Source organism: Leptodactylus fuscus, chromosome 11 (assembly GCF_031893055.1).
Source record: "Leptodactylus fuscus isolate aLepFus1 chromosome 11, aLepFus1.hap2, whole genome shotgun sequence".
Classification (NCBI taxonomy): domain Eukaryota; kingdom Metazoa; phylum Chordata; class Amphibia; order Anura; family Leptodactylidae; genus Leptodactylus; species Leptodactylus fuscus.
The window spans coordinates 61209491-61223950 of NC_134275.1; the positions used below are offsets into that span (position 1 = coordinate 61209491).

Below are 14460 nucleotides of genomic sequence, written 5' to 3' on the forward strand. Positions count from 1 at the left end.
CAGTCCATGCCTAGCATTTCCACCATGCTCACTATAGTTGCAGCATTATACTCCGTCACCTATTGTAACCAGCCCAAATTCTAAGCCCCTAAATTGTAAACTTACTGCGCCTCTTCGGCTGAGTCAAACTTGCTGCTACGTCCACTTCTTCCAAATGTAACCTTCAGCGCTTCTCACTCAACCAGTTTACTATTTCAAGGTACCTTGGGTCAGATATCAGTATGTAGGGTGTGACCAAGGTGCTGTTCTACTCCCACAGCCCGAGCCCTCGCATGAATTAAGCATTGTTACATGGCTGTCATATTTCTACTTCGTGTCACTGCAAATTAATATAGTTAAGGGCTAAACACAAGGGAATATGACAGGAAGGATGAGTGAGTCAGGAAGAAGATCAGGTGGATGTGACTGCTGTTTTTGTGTAAATGATACTCTCTAATATATAGCATTGTATAAATGGATAAAAAATGGGAAGGAAGTTCTATTATTCTAAGGCACAAACTATTCTTCAAAACTCGGAGATGTCTCTGGGTCATGAGATCATCTATCATTGCTTATGGATGTGGAAAGTGGTAACCCCCCCCCAAAAAAAAAAAAAAACAACCAAGAGATGGGTGAACCTCCCATGATTTATTTCATTTTGGGTTCTGGTGGCTTGGGTTCTAAATTTGTTTTGGGTCGAACAAGTCCAGATAGAAGCATATTTGAAATTATACTCTTCATATCCTAGAATTAGGGTTGAGATTTCAGGATCGATTTCGATTTCGATTAAAATCCGATTTCCGATCATTTTCCAGCTGATCCCGATCCCGATTGTGAAATTTGCTCGATCGCCGATCGGGATCCGATCTTTCCCGATCCCAGTCGCTCAACCCTAGTCAATGCTTCTCTATGGGAAAAGTCACTTTTAGGGTTGAGCCGATCTTGAGATTTAAAAATCTGATTTCCGATCATTTTCCAGCTGATCCTGATCGCAATCGTGAAATTTGCTCGATCGCCGATCGGGATCCGACCTTTTCCGATCCCAATCGCTCAACCCTACCTAGAATATAATAGGTGGTGGTCCAGGGGAGATGCCTTCCCATCTCTGGCGCTCCCTGGGTCTCCTCGGTGATGTCATGCTGGTCACTGCTGAGCCCCGTGATCAAGCCACATTGGTCACATGGGCACGTTGAGTGTCAAGACATGATATAGTCAAAACCAAGGGACTACAAAAAGTTGTCAGCCGAACGTTTCTTCGGATGACAGCTATTCCTCGAAACTCCGCCATAAACAAGCCTGCTCAGTTGGGTTTATATGTGATTTCAATGGGGAGAGGGGAAGAGGAATAAGCCATTGCCAGACTACTCTGGAGACATCCTGTATCATTCATAGACAAAGAATTGGGCATGCTGAAATCCAACATGTCTGATCCTTCTTGGTCCTGGAATTTGCTATCACAGAAGAGATATAATATCAGGGGGCCACACGGTGGCTCAGTGGTTAGCACTGCAGCCTTGCAGTGCTTGAGTCCTCGGTTCGAATCCTGCCAAGGGCAAAAAACCATATGCAAGGAGTTTGTATGTTCTCCCCGTGTTTGCGTGGATTTCCATCTCATACTCCCTATCATACTGATAGGGAAAAATGTACATTGTGAGCCCTATATGAGGCTCACAATCTACATAAAAAAAGAATAGATGTAATATCCTCATATACATTATATGTACCACCCAGTCCCACCAAAAAATATCTAATGTAGTTGGGTGGTCAGCTTAACTATTACATATCAAATAAGTTATATAACCTACAGCTGGCCATAGGCATGGGTGTACAGACTGAGATTACACCAATTTTGGAAGGCAACCCATTATCCCATATTGTATAAGACTTTTGGGTAAGATGTTACATTCACAGTTACCTTTCAGGAGTCACTTATCCTGTTCTTCTCTTACTCATACAGGTAATAACTTGGACGTAAGTGTAATAAAGTATTATAAAAATAAAGTACCATGTCCAATACTCCGAAAGCATTTCCCAGTAATACTTCACGCCTTTATAAAACTTAAGTGTCATGTCCAATACTCTGAAAGCATTTTCCTGTAATATTTTACAACCGTCTACGTCAGAAGAGTTTTTCATGTCAGAAATGTTACCAATGTGTAGGCAGGTAAAAAAAAAAATTCTTATTTCTTTGTATGCCCCTCTAGATATATAATTTCTACCTTAAATAACGGAGCAGGAGACCTGTGATAGCGTATCATAGAGTAGGCTAGCCTATACAATGATTAGCTGCAGAGTTATAAAACACCCATTGTCTGTATTATGTATGTGTGTGCTGTGTGCAGAACCTTCAGTGTATTCCTAAGAGATGTACATTTGCCTTGATCTCCCCTGACAAAAAAAATAAAAAAACAGGGGGCAGAGGAGATGGCCTGAAATCTGCATCACATAGGAGTACATTGAGACTGACAAACACACAGTTTGTCACTCTTCTTCTAGGCTTGGAAGGGAAATCTTTGCTGTTACGTCACAGAGACCACAGGGAATTGTGTCATTGTTGAGTGTGTTGATGTTGGCAATGCTTCTCCTTATTGTACCGACTGAAATGAATATGTACATTCATGAGAAAGAAACTAGTTACCACATAAGAAGTAAACCACAGGAAAATAAACAGCATTAAATACGCTTTACATAATGCGCCATTGTGTAATGAGCTGTATGGGTTATTACTGCACCTTCTGTGGCTGCGGAGTAAATACCTTCTACAACTAGGGTGCCTTCTAAAAGGAAGAAGCTGCTTCGTATCAGGCACGAATGAGAAGACAAAGTTTATCATTCCTGATATTGGAGATCTTAAAATACAATGTCTTCGATAGACAACAGGGACATAACAAGTAACCCTTGGGCCCCATAGGAAAACTTGTCATGGAGCCGCACCCTGCCATGACCACCAAGTAGCAGAATCTGAAAAGTTTACGGTTATTTTGCTTTCCTTATCTTGCCACCACCCCATCGACTCATATATGAGCACATACTGCCCTGGTGCTGGAAGGAATCCAGTATGGCAAAGGGCTGTCCAAATCAAGGGGCCAACTTAGTGACATTGCACCCGTACTCACCAATATCCTTACATAATCCCGAATATGTGAACATAGCCTATGAGTTAGTAGGTCCTGGAACTTTATCACTCACGTGGGAATCCATATCATTAAGATATAATTGATCTCCTACGGAGATCTGCATAACTGCATGTCATTTATTCAGAGGTTGTTTCTGCATGGTGACTTTCTAGTTCCTAGTATGTGATGCTATAATGTGGATATGACATAGTGTGACTATGTTACTTGTCTTATCTTCATATGGTCATAGGTTGTCACTTCATTGGATCTGAGGTGTAATACCAGATACAGCCTATGGACAGGTGTGGCACTGTTTCTAGAAGATAGCAATCACTTTTTTTTTTTTATATATATATATATATATATATATATATATATATATATATATATATGGGGATTACACCAATGGGGGGATAAACATTTTAAGAATTTGAGTCTAACATATGCTGAACACCACGGCTGTCGCCCCTGACATGTGGCTGGATTCACTTCTGAGTTATGTAGCTGTGATATACATGTGAGTGTTACACAAGAACATCTGAGAGAGGATTGACATGGGAGAAGAGTCACAAAACTAAACAAAACCAGTCACAAGACCTTCTCACTACTGCCATCTAGTGGGACTAGAATATAGTAGACGGCATAAAAACATGGTCAATAAGCGCAACTCGGTATTGCATGTAACTGAGCCGCACCATGTACTAATGGCAATACTAGGAATATGTACAGTGGTTTTATTAGGGGAGGGAGACAGGCGGGTGTGATAATGACATAAAGTCTAAGGCCTGGTTCACACCTGCATTCGGTATTCCATTTGGGGCTTCTGCTTGGAGACCCCCGAACGGAATACCAAACGCATTGACAAGCGGTGAGCTTATGAAAGCACACGGACCCCATAGACTATAAGGGCATGTTCACAGGGGGTGGATTTTGACGCCAAATCCACCTCAAAATCCGCCCCCTCACAATAGAGGTCTATGTAGACGGTTAGCGTTCCTTTTTGCGCTAGCGGTGTGTTTCTGCTTGTGCAAAAAGAAGCGAGCTGCCCTTTCTTCAGGCGGATTCCGCGGCTGAGTAAGCAGTGGCGTCCGCTTCGTGACAGCTCCCTCCGGACTAGACTTATTCATTTGGGCCTAATCCGGAGTGGAACGCCAGCACTGCACTGCACCGGCATCCCATCGCGGAGCCCTGTGTGAACCATCCCTAATGGGATTATGCACGGTATCCGCACGGAACATGTGGAGAGAAAAGTACTTCATGACCTACTTTCCTCTCCACATGACTCAGTATCATCTTCTGCAGTGTTACTCCCGTTGTCCTACTACACTACATTGGTTGCCATTATCTCAGTAAGTGCCAACATTTTCTTCAACTACAACTGCTGTCATTCCTGTGATTACCATACATACCTCTCCAACCGCCATCACCTGGCATAGACACTCCTTCCAACCACAAGTGCCCCGGGGAAACTATAATCACCATCAGCTATAGCGCAGGCCCCCTCAACACTGCCCCAACTTGGGAGGTGAGCAGGAGGTGTCACTTCAATGCTCCTGGCCACTGGCGGCAACTACTCCCATCCACCAGTTCCCTCCAATGGCTTGTATGATATATTTTGCTCCTGCTGATATTTTAATTTCAGCTATAACATACCTGGTGGTGGTGTTGGTATCCAAGTCGGACCAACTGATGAGATCGTGCCGGTTATCACTGCAATATACAGGTGGACATATTAAATGCAACGCCATAGTTCCCACTGGCAATATTATTATAAAAGACTGACATTTATAGCATATGTAGAACCCCCTGAGAACAATGGTGTCTGTGGACAGGTCTACAAATCTCTCATACTCTTTAAAGCACCATGGAATTAATGGTGCTATATAAATAAATAATAATAATAATAATGGATAGTGACCAAACATGGGTAGTCAGGTACCTATGTACTGGGACTGCCAGTCCCATTGGTCAGATTCCCACCAGACAATAGACAGGCGCAAATACTGTATCTATCAAGGCAAAACCTCTTGAAGAATACGACTCAATGATTTCAGGATCTGGACTTGATGCCATTATGATACAATGCTTTATGTATACCAGATAGAGTTTAAGCAGTGTTTCTTAAAGTGTACCTCCAGTTAGAAACACCTTTTCATATATGAATAGTATGGGTGATTATATGGAATTTTGTAATTTATCTTATTAAAGTAATATGTTTTCTTCTCCACTTTTCAGGCAATTACTTTCTACATATCAGTCTTTGAAGAGGGGAGGGGGATAGAAAAGACACTCAAATAATTGCTGCTGTTCCAACCTCTTTTAAATTAATTAGGTTGTAGATAAGAGGCTGGAAGTGCACAGAGTGATCAATTAACCAGCCAGCAGCAGCCTCCTACTCCACCCCTCCCTTCTCCATAGAGCTCTGTGTGTAAGGCTGGATAGAGAGAGGAATATAAAATAAACAAGGCTGTCAGATTGAAGATAAGGGCCAGGAGAAGAGTATAATAGTGGTGAAGGAATCAGATCTCCTTAATAAGATACATGATGAAGATGAAGAACCGACCTTGTATTAGCGGCTGCGGCTTCCCTGGGCTTGGTTTCCACTCTGGGTTTAGGTTCAGGAGGTGTGCTGGGAATATAATACAATACATTCACTACCGATATGCTGAGTGCAGTTCAATGAAATTCCTTCAAGCTAACATTTGGTCTGATAATCTGGCATTTGCTTAATAATATAGAATTCTGTATGTCCAACCTACAGCAGACATAGGGGTGTGCTTCATGAACATGGCCGAAATAAAAGCCACAGGGCTTACCCAAGCACCACAGTCCCTTGATATGGCTCATCAGCCGAGGTGCAGGGAGTCAGACCCCTGGATATTTCTATCAGACCAGGGTATAAGGTTATACTGTAATAACCCCTGTGTGACGTTACCACAGTAGTCCAGCTATGAGGGTATTGGTAGGTGGTTTTATCTCTACACATAACATCTCTCACCTGTCACTTAGTGTCTCGATGGTGATTTTAGCGCGTGTTGTAGAAGTTGTTATTTCTGTTGTTCTGCTGGATACTCTGCTGTTATCTACATCACTGGAATATAATGGGAGAGATGGAGTTACTGTGTGCAGATCATAGAACGATAGATAGATAGATAGATAGATAGATAGATAGATAGATAGATAGATAGATAGATAGATACTAGAGATAGATAGATAGATAGATAGATAGATATGAGATAGATATAGATAGATAGATAGATAGATAGATAGATAGATAGATAGATAGGAGATAGATAGATGATAAATGATAGATAGATAGAGATAGATATGAGATAGATAGATAGATAGATAGATAGATAGGAGATAGATAGATAGATAGATAGATAGATAGATAGATAGATAGATAGATGCCACCCCACCTCCCCATATAACGGTCACCAACGAAGAGGAAGATGAGACTCCACGGACTGTTATACCCCAAACCACCCACCCGACCCCCACCATACCCACCACTCACCCACCCGAGTCCAACTCCCCCCACTTTACTAGCTTTGGCAATGCCAAATATCTATTCGGACGTGCCAATAAAGCTTTTTTGATTTGATAGATAGATAGATAGATAGATAGATAGATAGATAGTTAGATAGATAGATAGATAGATAGATAGATAGATAGATAGATAGATAGATAGATATAGAGATGAGCATTGAGTCAGTATGTGCTGTAGACATTGAGTCAGTAGTTACCCATTGTCTCGGACTACGGTGATCCTCCCGGGTCCGGCCTGTGTTCTGGGCTGTGTATTATCTGTGACACTTGTGGACAGTGATGAAGACGTCAATTTAAAGGAATCAGGGACATCGTTTCTTCTGTGAAGATACAGTAGTGTGAAATTGGACATATTCACATGAGGACACTACATACTATAGTATTCAGATATATATCAGCACACATGTCATTTGGTATTGGGGTATAAATAGTTAAACTGTGCCCATAGAAAACTCTGCTGTTTATTAAAATCATTACAAGTAACACCCAACTTTCCCATAACCTGATTCCAAGTCGCAAAGTGGTAAAATGTACCAGTGAATGGCAATCTATGTCACAAGAACGTAACAAAATTGCAGGTGGGCCCATAACTATTGCATTCAGCCCAAAAGCCATATTGTTCAATGTATCTATGAGAGCATTGGTAGAGATCGATTGATTCATCTCAGTGACCTCCAGATTCACAGTTTGGTTCAATAGTAAACTATAACTGTGATTCTAGTGTGGTGTCCAGTAGGGGGCGCTCAGTACATAACAATTAAACCAGCTACCATATAACTGAATCAGAGCTATATAAATGATATGTAATGAGCGCCTCCTAGTGGGGGCTGCAGGAAAACACTGTGCATATTGTGTTCAGATCTGGGTCGCCCTTTTACTATGAGATCCATAGTAGTTGCCTAAATCTGCCTCTTCAGAAGGTATCCCACTGGCCTTCTATATGTCTACAACAGACTGTAGGCCCATGAGATTGTAAAGTAGCCTGTATCTGCTATAGGGTCTAATATTGGAGCAAATGCAATACAGACGTCATATTAGAGACTATATATGGGACTTCTGAAAATACCAGCTGAGCAGACTGCCTATGCAATTTCTGGAAATCCTGTGCAAGTAAATGGAAATATTTGCGCATGCGCGGCCATCTCTCATTCACTTGTGGCCTTGAATGGGCCCCTGGTCTCAAGGTTGTTGAATGCCCTAGTGCTGGCATCCACATCTATCATAAATGCCACGTTGGAATACCGTTGTATGTGCCTGGGCAGCAATGCATATTATATATATGGGTGTGAAATGGCCTAGGGACTACCCTCAGATACCAGGGCTCAGATATGTGCACCCCCTATAGCTTCACTACTGTCTGAGGTAACCCTGTACACAATGGATGCTTACATTTCCGTAGTCCTGGTGGTAGAGCGGCTCTCCACTGAAGGCCTCGGTGATTCTCTGATATTGTCATGGCTGCAAATAAAGACAATTGTAAATAAGAGAACATGTCTGTAAGGTATAAGACCCATTCAGACTATTGCCAGACTATGGCCTATTGCACCTGTCCCTTAAAGGGGTTCTCCTGTTTCTATGATTGATGTCCTATCCTTAGTATAGGCTAACAATATTAGATCTGTGGGGGCACCGACACCCAGGAGACCCACGGATGACTGGTACCAAGGCAGATTGGAAGGCTGCTCCTTGCCGTACAAATTGTAGCAAGCGGCAAGTGTAGGTACCGCCATAGACTATAATAGAGCAGTACTTACAGTTCGTGCAGCAGTCCCGGTGATCTGCAAAGGTCCTGGGTGTCAGACCCTGCAGATCTAATATTGATGGCCTATCCTATTTTAATAACTTCAGAGTTGGTAACTATGTTCATTGCACCTTTGAAGCTAAGGACAGCGCAACGCTCTTTATTGCGCATGCACCAGCCGCTGCCAGAAATTGGTTAAAGTTATACTTATCAGCAAAAATATGCATGCAGACATCATAGTTGCCATTGCTATGTCTTGGCACAAAATCCTTCCAAATGTGATATTCTGATATCCACCATCACTACAACTAGCACCATGGCCACCCCATTGGTAGATGCGACTTGACGCCTTTGTATTGTATCATACAGTATATAAATAGCCATGATGGACCAAGATCTGTTCCCCTACTTTTCTTCTCTGAGGACTGTGATCTTCCCAGGTCCTGGCTGGATGTTTGAGCTTCTTGTGGTACTGGAGGTTAGTACTGGGATGTTAGGGTCACTGGCATCACTGTAAAAAATGTTACATGTTTAGTATATTTAGTGTGTTTCAATTACCGCATTCATTATTTTTGCTTAATTTCCTAAATTGACCAAAAATTGGTGATTTTGCACAATTTATTTTTATTATAAGGTGCCCCAACAATTACAGGGTGTCCTTCTGCATAAACTCTCAATGATCAGCTGTAATTTATGGGCAAGCCTAGTGTTGAATATCCCTACAGTGCCTCCACAGGAGAAATAAAGAATTACATGTTACCAAGTAAAATCAATGAGCTGTCCACATAATGCTTGGATGTGTTGGGTCCTCCACAACCTTTTTTTTCTTTCTAATAGATGAGGGCCCTGACAATCCATTATTTAAGGGCTCGTTCACATCTGCGCCCGGGGTCTCTGCTTTCAGGTTTCCGTTTCCTGCCCGAAACTGGACAGGAGACGGATACCTGCAGGCATTTTTCAAATCCATTCAAATGAATGGGTTTGAAAAGTGTCCGGCCGTGAGTGCCGGTGAGCGTTTTGTGCTCTCCGCAGCGAAAATCGGACACAAGGTCGGACATGCAGTACTCTGTGTCCGGTTTTAAAAAAAACGGTTTCGCCGCGGAGAGCACAAAACGCTCACAGGCGCTCACGGCCGGACATGGTCTGACAGGTTTCCATCTTCTGCATGCAGAAGACAGAAACCTCAGAACGGAGACCGGACGCTGGTGTGAACCCAGCATAACTCATAAAAATCTGAGGGAGATATTTCCATCTGTATGTGTATGGCTGTATCCTTAGGATATGCCATAAATGCCCAGTAGATGCAGGTCCCACTTCTGAGATCCAAATCTATCTTGAGAATAGGGGTCCAGTCTCACGGCCACAGTGAAAGGAGACATGGCCGCACACATGTGGGTCTCTCCTAATGGCTTGTTTATAATGGGATTCCTAGCCCCAACATTCCCTTTAATGACTAATTGTCCATAGTTATGCATTAAAGCTCTGATTTTACCCCATACATTGAAAGCATACTAATAATTGACATTGTTGGCCCCTATGGGGACAGCATGCTGTAACTATGTAAGTAAATGGTGTCCCTTGGTCCGTGTTGTATGATGCATGATGCCAGAACGTATAGACCTATACCTACTGGACCTCTCCATAAAGGTATCCAAACACATATCCTACCTTTCACCATGAATGATGGTGACCTTGGCGGGCTCAGGTTTGACCGCTGAAGTTCTGCTCTGGCTGTTAGTGCTCCATGAGGTCAGTTTAGGACTCTCTGGACGGTCAGTAACCCTATAAGAAGAAATAATGCAGATGAGGTGGCTTAAAGTGATGAGATGGACGACCCCTTTAATTAAGAGAAATGAAGATGACACCATGGAGCTAACCTGGTGGTAGTCACTGTCTGAGAGGATGACTGTGAAGGTTGGTTTGATTTCCAGCTTTTCTCAAACCTGAAGATGCAAAATACAATTCTACATTAAAGCTTCAGAGTCTGTTATACAGTATTGGGTTATAGATCATCTGGACGCGATGTACATGGGAAGTACGAGGAGCGATTGACAAGTGGTGCTAGTTTGTAAGTCTTAGTTTATTACTGGAGATAATACAATCAGTTTTGAGATTTTCTTCACCCGCTTTCATATTCTTTGGCCTATTAGCGTTCTCATATCTTATCATTGGTCAATTTCTCATTAGGATCATTGATCCCATAGACATGTAAGGCTGAGATACTGGGCATAGATTACCTGTGGACATCATCATACAGATAAGACGCCAGGGATTCTGGGAGAGCGTCATTTTTCTTTGTGGTCTCCACCCTGCCATAGAGAACAGTGATATTGATATATAGCCTATTCAATCAGCTCAACAGACACCAAGAAAAGACTTCTTTAGGCTGAGACCCCACAATGCGGAAAAGCAGATTCTTTTGTTGCAGATTTTGCTAGGGCTTTTTCAGCCAAAGCCAGGACTGGATTGAGGAGAAGGTAGAAGTATAAGAACTTCCTATATACCGCCCATTCCTTCTGTAGCCGTTCTTGGTTTTGGCTCAAAAATGCAGCAAAATCTGCAACAGAGACAGTACCATCTCTGCCTGCTGGTGGGATAGCGTAACTATCATTGAGAGACTGTTGTGCTCCGGCTGCTTATGCCTGGTATATCGGTTTTAAACCCAATGACTACATAATGTTGAAGGTCCCAGCTATAGGATCGGCTGCCGGATATGACAACGGTTTCCTTTTCCTATTTGCTTGGATTTTCTGCATTGATCTTGCTTGTCTAATTCCAACACCAAACCAATAACAGTCTCTTGGAACCGTCTGTATTTACTATCAAGACTTTGCTTCAATTGGTTCTTATGCTTTTTGCTGTGCAGCTCTTTGCTCCATTATCCCGACAGCCATATGACTGGTCAGCAGCATACAGGTACAGTCTTTTGACTAGTGGTCATGCAGAGCATTGCACCTTTTTTGCGCGAGCACCATACAAACATCCCTCCATTTTACTTGCCTATTTTGTAATTCACTTTCTGTATTGACTCCCATCATTACTCGTTCACTGAAAATAACACAAGAATGGCTCACCTTTCCTTCCGTGTAGTCACTGTATTTGTAGAGTAATCTCTTCCTACTGCCGGTTTGGATTCAGAATTTTCACTATTGTTACAGAAAATAAAGAATTCTGATTCAATTCACATTATTCTGAACTCAATCGGAGTAAAGACAAAGCAGTAATGATCACCCCTTTCCTCCCATTCGACTGTGCTTATTATTGGCGGCACATTGATAACACAGAGCAATATACTATACTGCCCATAACCTGCATCTTATACTATATATAAGATGCAATTTTGCATGTACTGTAGCTCCAGACTTCACCAAAAGAGGGCACTGCAGTTGAGTACTGCAAATGCTTTGCGGCATAACGTTCAAATCTGTCCAGGGGCAATATGTGCGTGAAGGGTGTGTGAACTCCTAGGAGTTGTAAGGGTTAATATGATTTCTTCCTACATTCCAAAAACATACTTGGTGACTTGTCTTCAGATGACCTTGATCTACAGCAGTATGGACTATGATCAGTGGCGTAACTAAAGTGCATTCTTTTGTCTGGGGCCCCCTACCTCACCCCTACAGTGATGGGTAATTCTAGGGTAATCTGTGGGTCTCCTTGGCTTATTGGCCAGATGGAAGCTGCTAATGCTTATGGCCCCCCTGAGCCCGGTGCAACTGCACCCCCTCAAGTTACACCCCTATATAAACAATGGCAATTATACTATGCAGTTTATGTGAGATATTACAATTTCCATGATCCTGCTCTTCCATTTGGGCCCCCTCCAGCATAGGGGCCAGGGTGCAATTTCACCATCTGCACTCATGGTATTAATATGTATGTCAGTTAAGTATATGAGGAAATATATAAGGAATGTGATCAGTTCTAAACAGTCATGAAGTAGGGGATATATACATTAGTATAGAAACAGATCTTTCTTGTCTGGTTACTGGGATCTTCGCAGGTTTAGGCTTGCTCCTCTGATGCACACAGTGGGGGGAATTTATTATGACCGGCGTTTTTGTAAGTCAGTCTTAATTCATTCCCCAACAGGCAAAAGGAGCGCCAGAATCACTAAGAGGCTCTGTTTTTTTAATAATTCTTGTGTGTGTTGATGCGCCTGAACTCATATCTATGCCAGTTAAAAGCTGGTGTAAATTCCTATCATAATACAAGCTAATTGTCTGGTGGGAGTTGTATTAAATCTGGCAGTGCGGGGCATCGACCCTCCAGTCCCCATAGATTCCCACTCTTCCCACAGTCTAAAAAAAGTGCGCCATTTTTTTGCCACTTTCTAGAAATGAGATCAGTGCTCCGGGTGGGTGAGGGAGCACATAACTTCACAATAAAGCTACATAAATTAAATAAGTAAATGGTGTCTATTGGTCAGTGTTGTACAATGTAGATGTAACACCACAGAACATTTCCATAAATATCTGACATACTAAATATAAAGTTGCCCAAACACATATCCTACCTTTCACCGCGAAGGACGGTGACCTTGGCGGGCTCGGGTTTGACTGCTGAAGTTCTGCTCTGGCTGTTAGTGCTCCATGAGGTCAGTTTAGGGCTCTCTGGACGGTCAGTAACCCTATAAGAAGAAATGATGCCAATGAGGTGGCTTAAAGTGATCAGATGGACGATCCCTTTAAGTAAGAGAAATGAAGATGACACCATGGAGCTAACCTGGTGGTAGTCACTGTCTGAGATGATGACTGTGCAGGTTGGCTTGTTTTCCAGCTTTTCTCAAACCTGAAGATGCAAATACATACACACGTTAAAATTCCAACGTTTCCTACATTATGTCAGATTTCGTAAGATCATCTCGAAAGTACATGGTAAGAATGATGAGCGATTGTGGCGTAGACTATATTTATGGCACTGCAGAATGAGGTGAATTAGAAACCTATGGGAGCCATCTTTGAGTACTATGGCTGGCACTGTAATGGGGATACCGTGGGCTGATATTTAGGGGAGTGCTGTCGCTAGTACTAGAGATGGACAAACCTAACAAGATTCGTTTCGTTTCAGGTTCGGATGGCTCGAATTTGATCAAATATCTCAAATTATAATGAAAACGAACAATTGGGATATGTCTCGGATTAACTAATATCACCCCCACAACATGCAGAGTGGGAAGTCAGACCTCAGAGTATTATAGGGGTAGGTGTAAATAATAAAAGCACATAACTTGAGGAACGCTTTAATCTGAGTTTCTTCTCTTATCTCCCATCAGGATCATTGATCCCATAGACATGTAAGCCCCTAAAGGTTGAGATACTGGGCATGGATTACCTGTGGACATCATCATACAGATAAGACGCCAAGGATTCCGGGAGAGTGTCATTCTTCTTCGTGGTCTCCACCCTGCCGTAGAGAACAGTGTGATATTGATATAGTTACATGTCATGTTAATGGGATTTACTGATGAAATGCACTTGTACAGGTAAAACAGGTTAGAGCAGTAAAAACTACAGTATAGCACAATATTGTATTCATAAAGATGGATGAAGGCGCCAGTTGGTAGGTCTCCATTTATCAGTACATGATGGCAAATTTTGTCAAAATGTTTAAAACATCTAAATCAAAATTTTCTGCTTTTGGCTAACCAGTCGCTGACTAATGACCACGCCTATGAGTGCCACATTGACAGTCCCCCATCATACATCCCGCCAGGGTGCCCTCCCCTTTACATGTATTGCAATTTGCTTTCTAGACTGACTCCCATCCTTCATAAGCCAATAGAGAATCATGAAACAGAATAAAATCCATGGCTCACCTTTCCTTCCGTGTAGTCGCTGTATTTGTAGAGTAATCTCTCTCTACTAACGGTTTGGACTCAGTTTTTTCACTATTATTACTATAAATAAAAAAAATTCTGGTTCAATTCACATTATACTGAACTTGTCACTCAATAAGATGAAAAACGTAGAATTCATGGCATGGGTACAGTTCAGAGATGGGCTATAGCTAGGATTGAGCCAATCTTGAGATTTCAGGATCGGTTTTAAAATTCAATTTTCAATCATTTTCCAG

General features: G+C 42.2%; 1 protein-coding gene across 1 annotated transcript in view; it reads right to left on the reverse strand.

The window, feature by feature from the left end:
* ZNF185 (zinc finger protein 185 with LIM domain) overlaps nucleotides 1–14460 on the reverse strand; it is a 78116-nt gene that overhangs the window by 16607 nt on the left and 47049 nt on the right. Inside the window, exons 15-28 of the mRNA XM_075260897.1 lie at nucleotides 14204–14284; nucleotides 13720–13791; nucleotides 13111–13176; nucleotides 12902–13015; nucleotides 11460–11531; nucleotides 10623–10694; nucleotides 10263–10328; nucleotides 10054–10167; nucleotides 8795–8896; nucleotides 8034–8087; nucleotides 6842–6964; nucleotides 6094–6186; nucleotides 5659–5724; nucleotides 4749–4805 (exon numbers count right to left, since the gene is read on the reverse strand). Coding sequence (XP_075116998.1) covers nucleotides 4749–4805; nucleotides 5659–5724; nucleotides 6094–6186; nucleotides 6842–6964; nucleotides 8034–8087; nucleotides 8795–8896; nucleotides 10054–10167; nucleotides 10263–10328; nucleotides 10623–10694; nucleotides 11460–11531; nucleotides 12902–13015; nucleotides 13111–13176; nucleotides 13720–13791; nucleotides 14204–14284 — 1152 coding nt within the window. The remainder of the gene's footprint in view (nucleotides 1–4748; nucleotides 4806–5658; nucleotides 5725–6093; nucleotides 6187–6841; nucleotides 6965–8033; nucleotides 8088–8794; nucleotides 8897–10053; nucleotides 10168–10262; nucleotides 10329–10622; nucleotides 10695–11459; nucleotides 11532–12901; nucleotides 13016–13110; nucleotides 13177–13719; nucleotides 13792–14203; nucleotides 14285–14460) is intronic.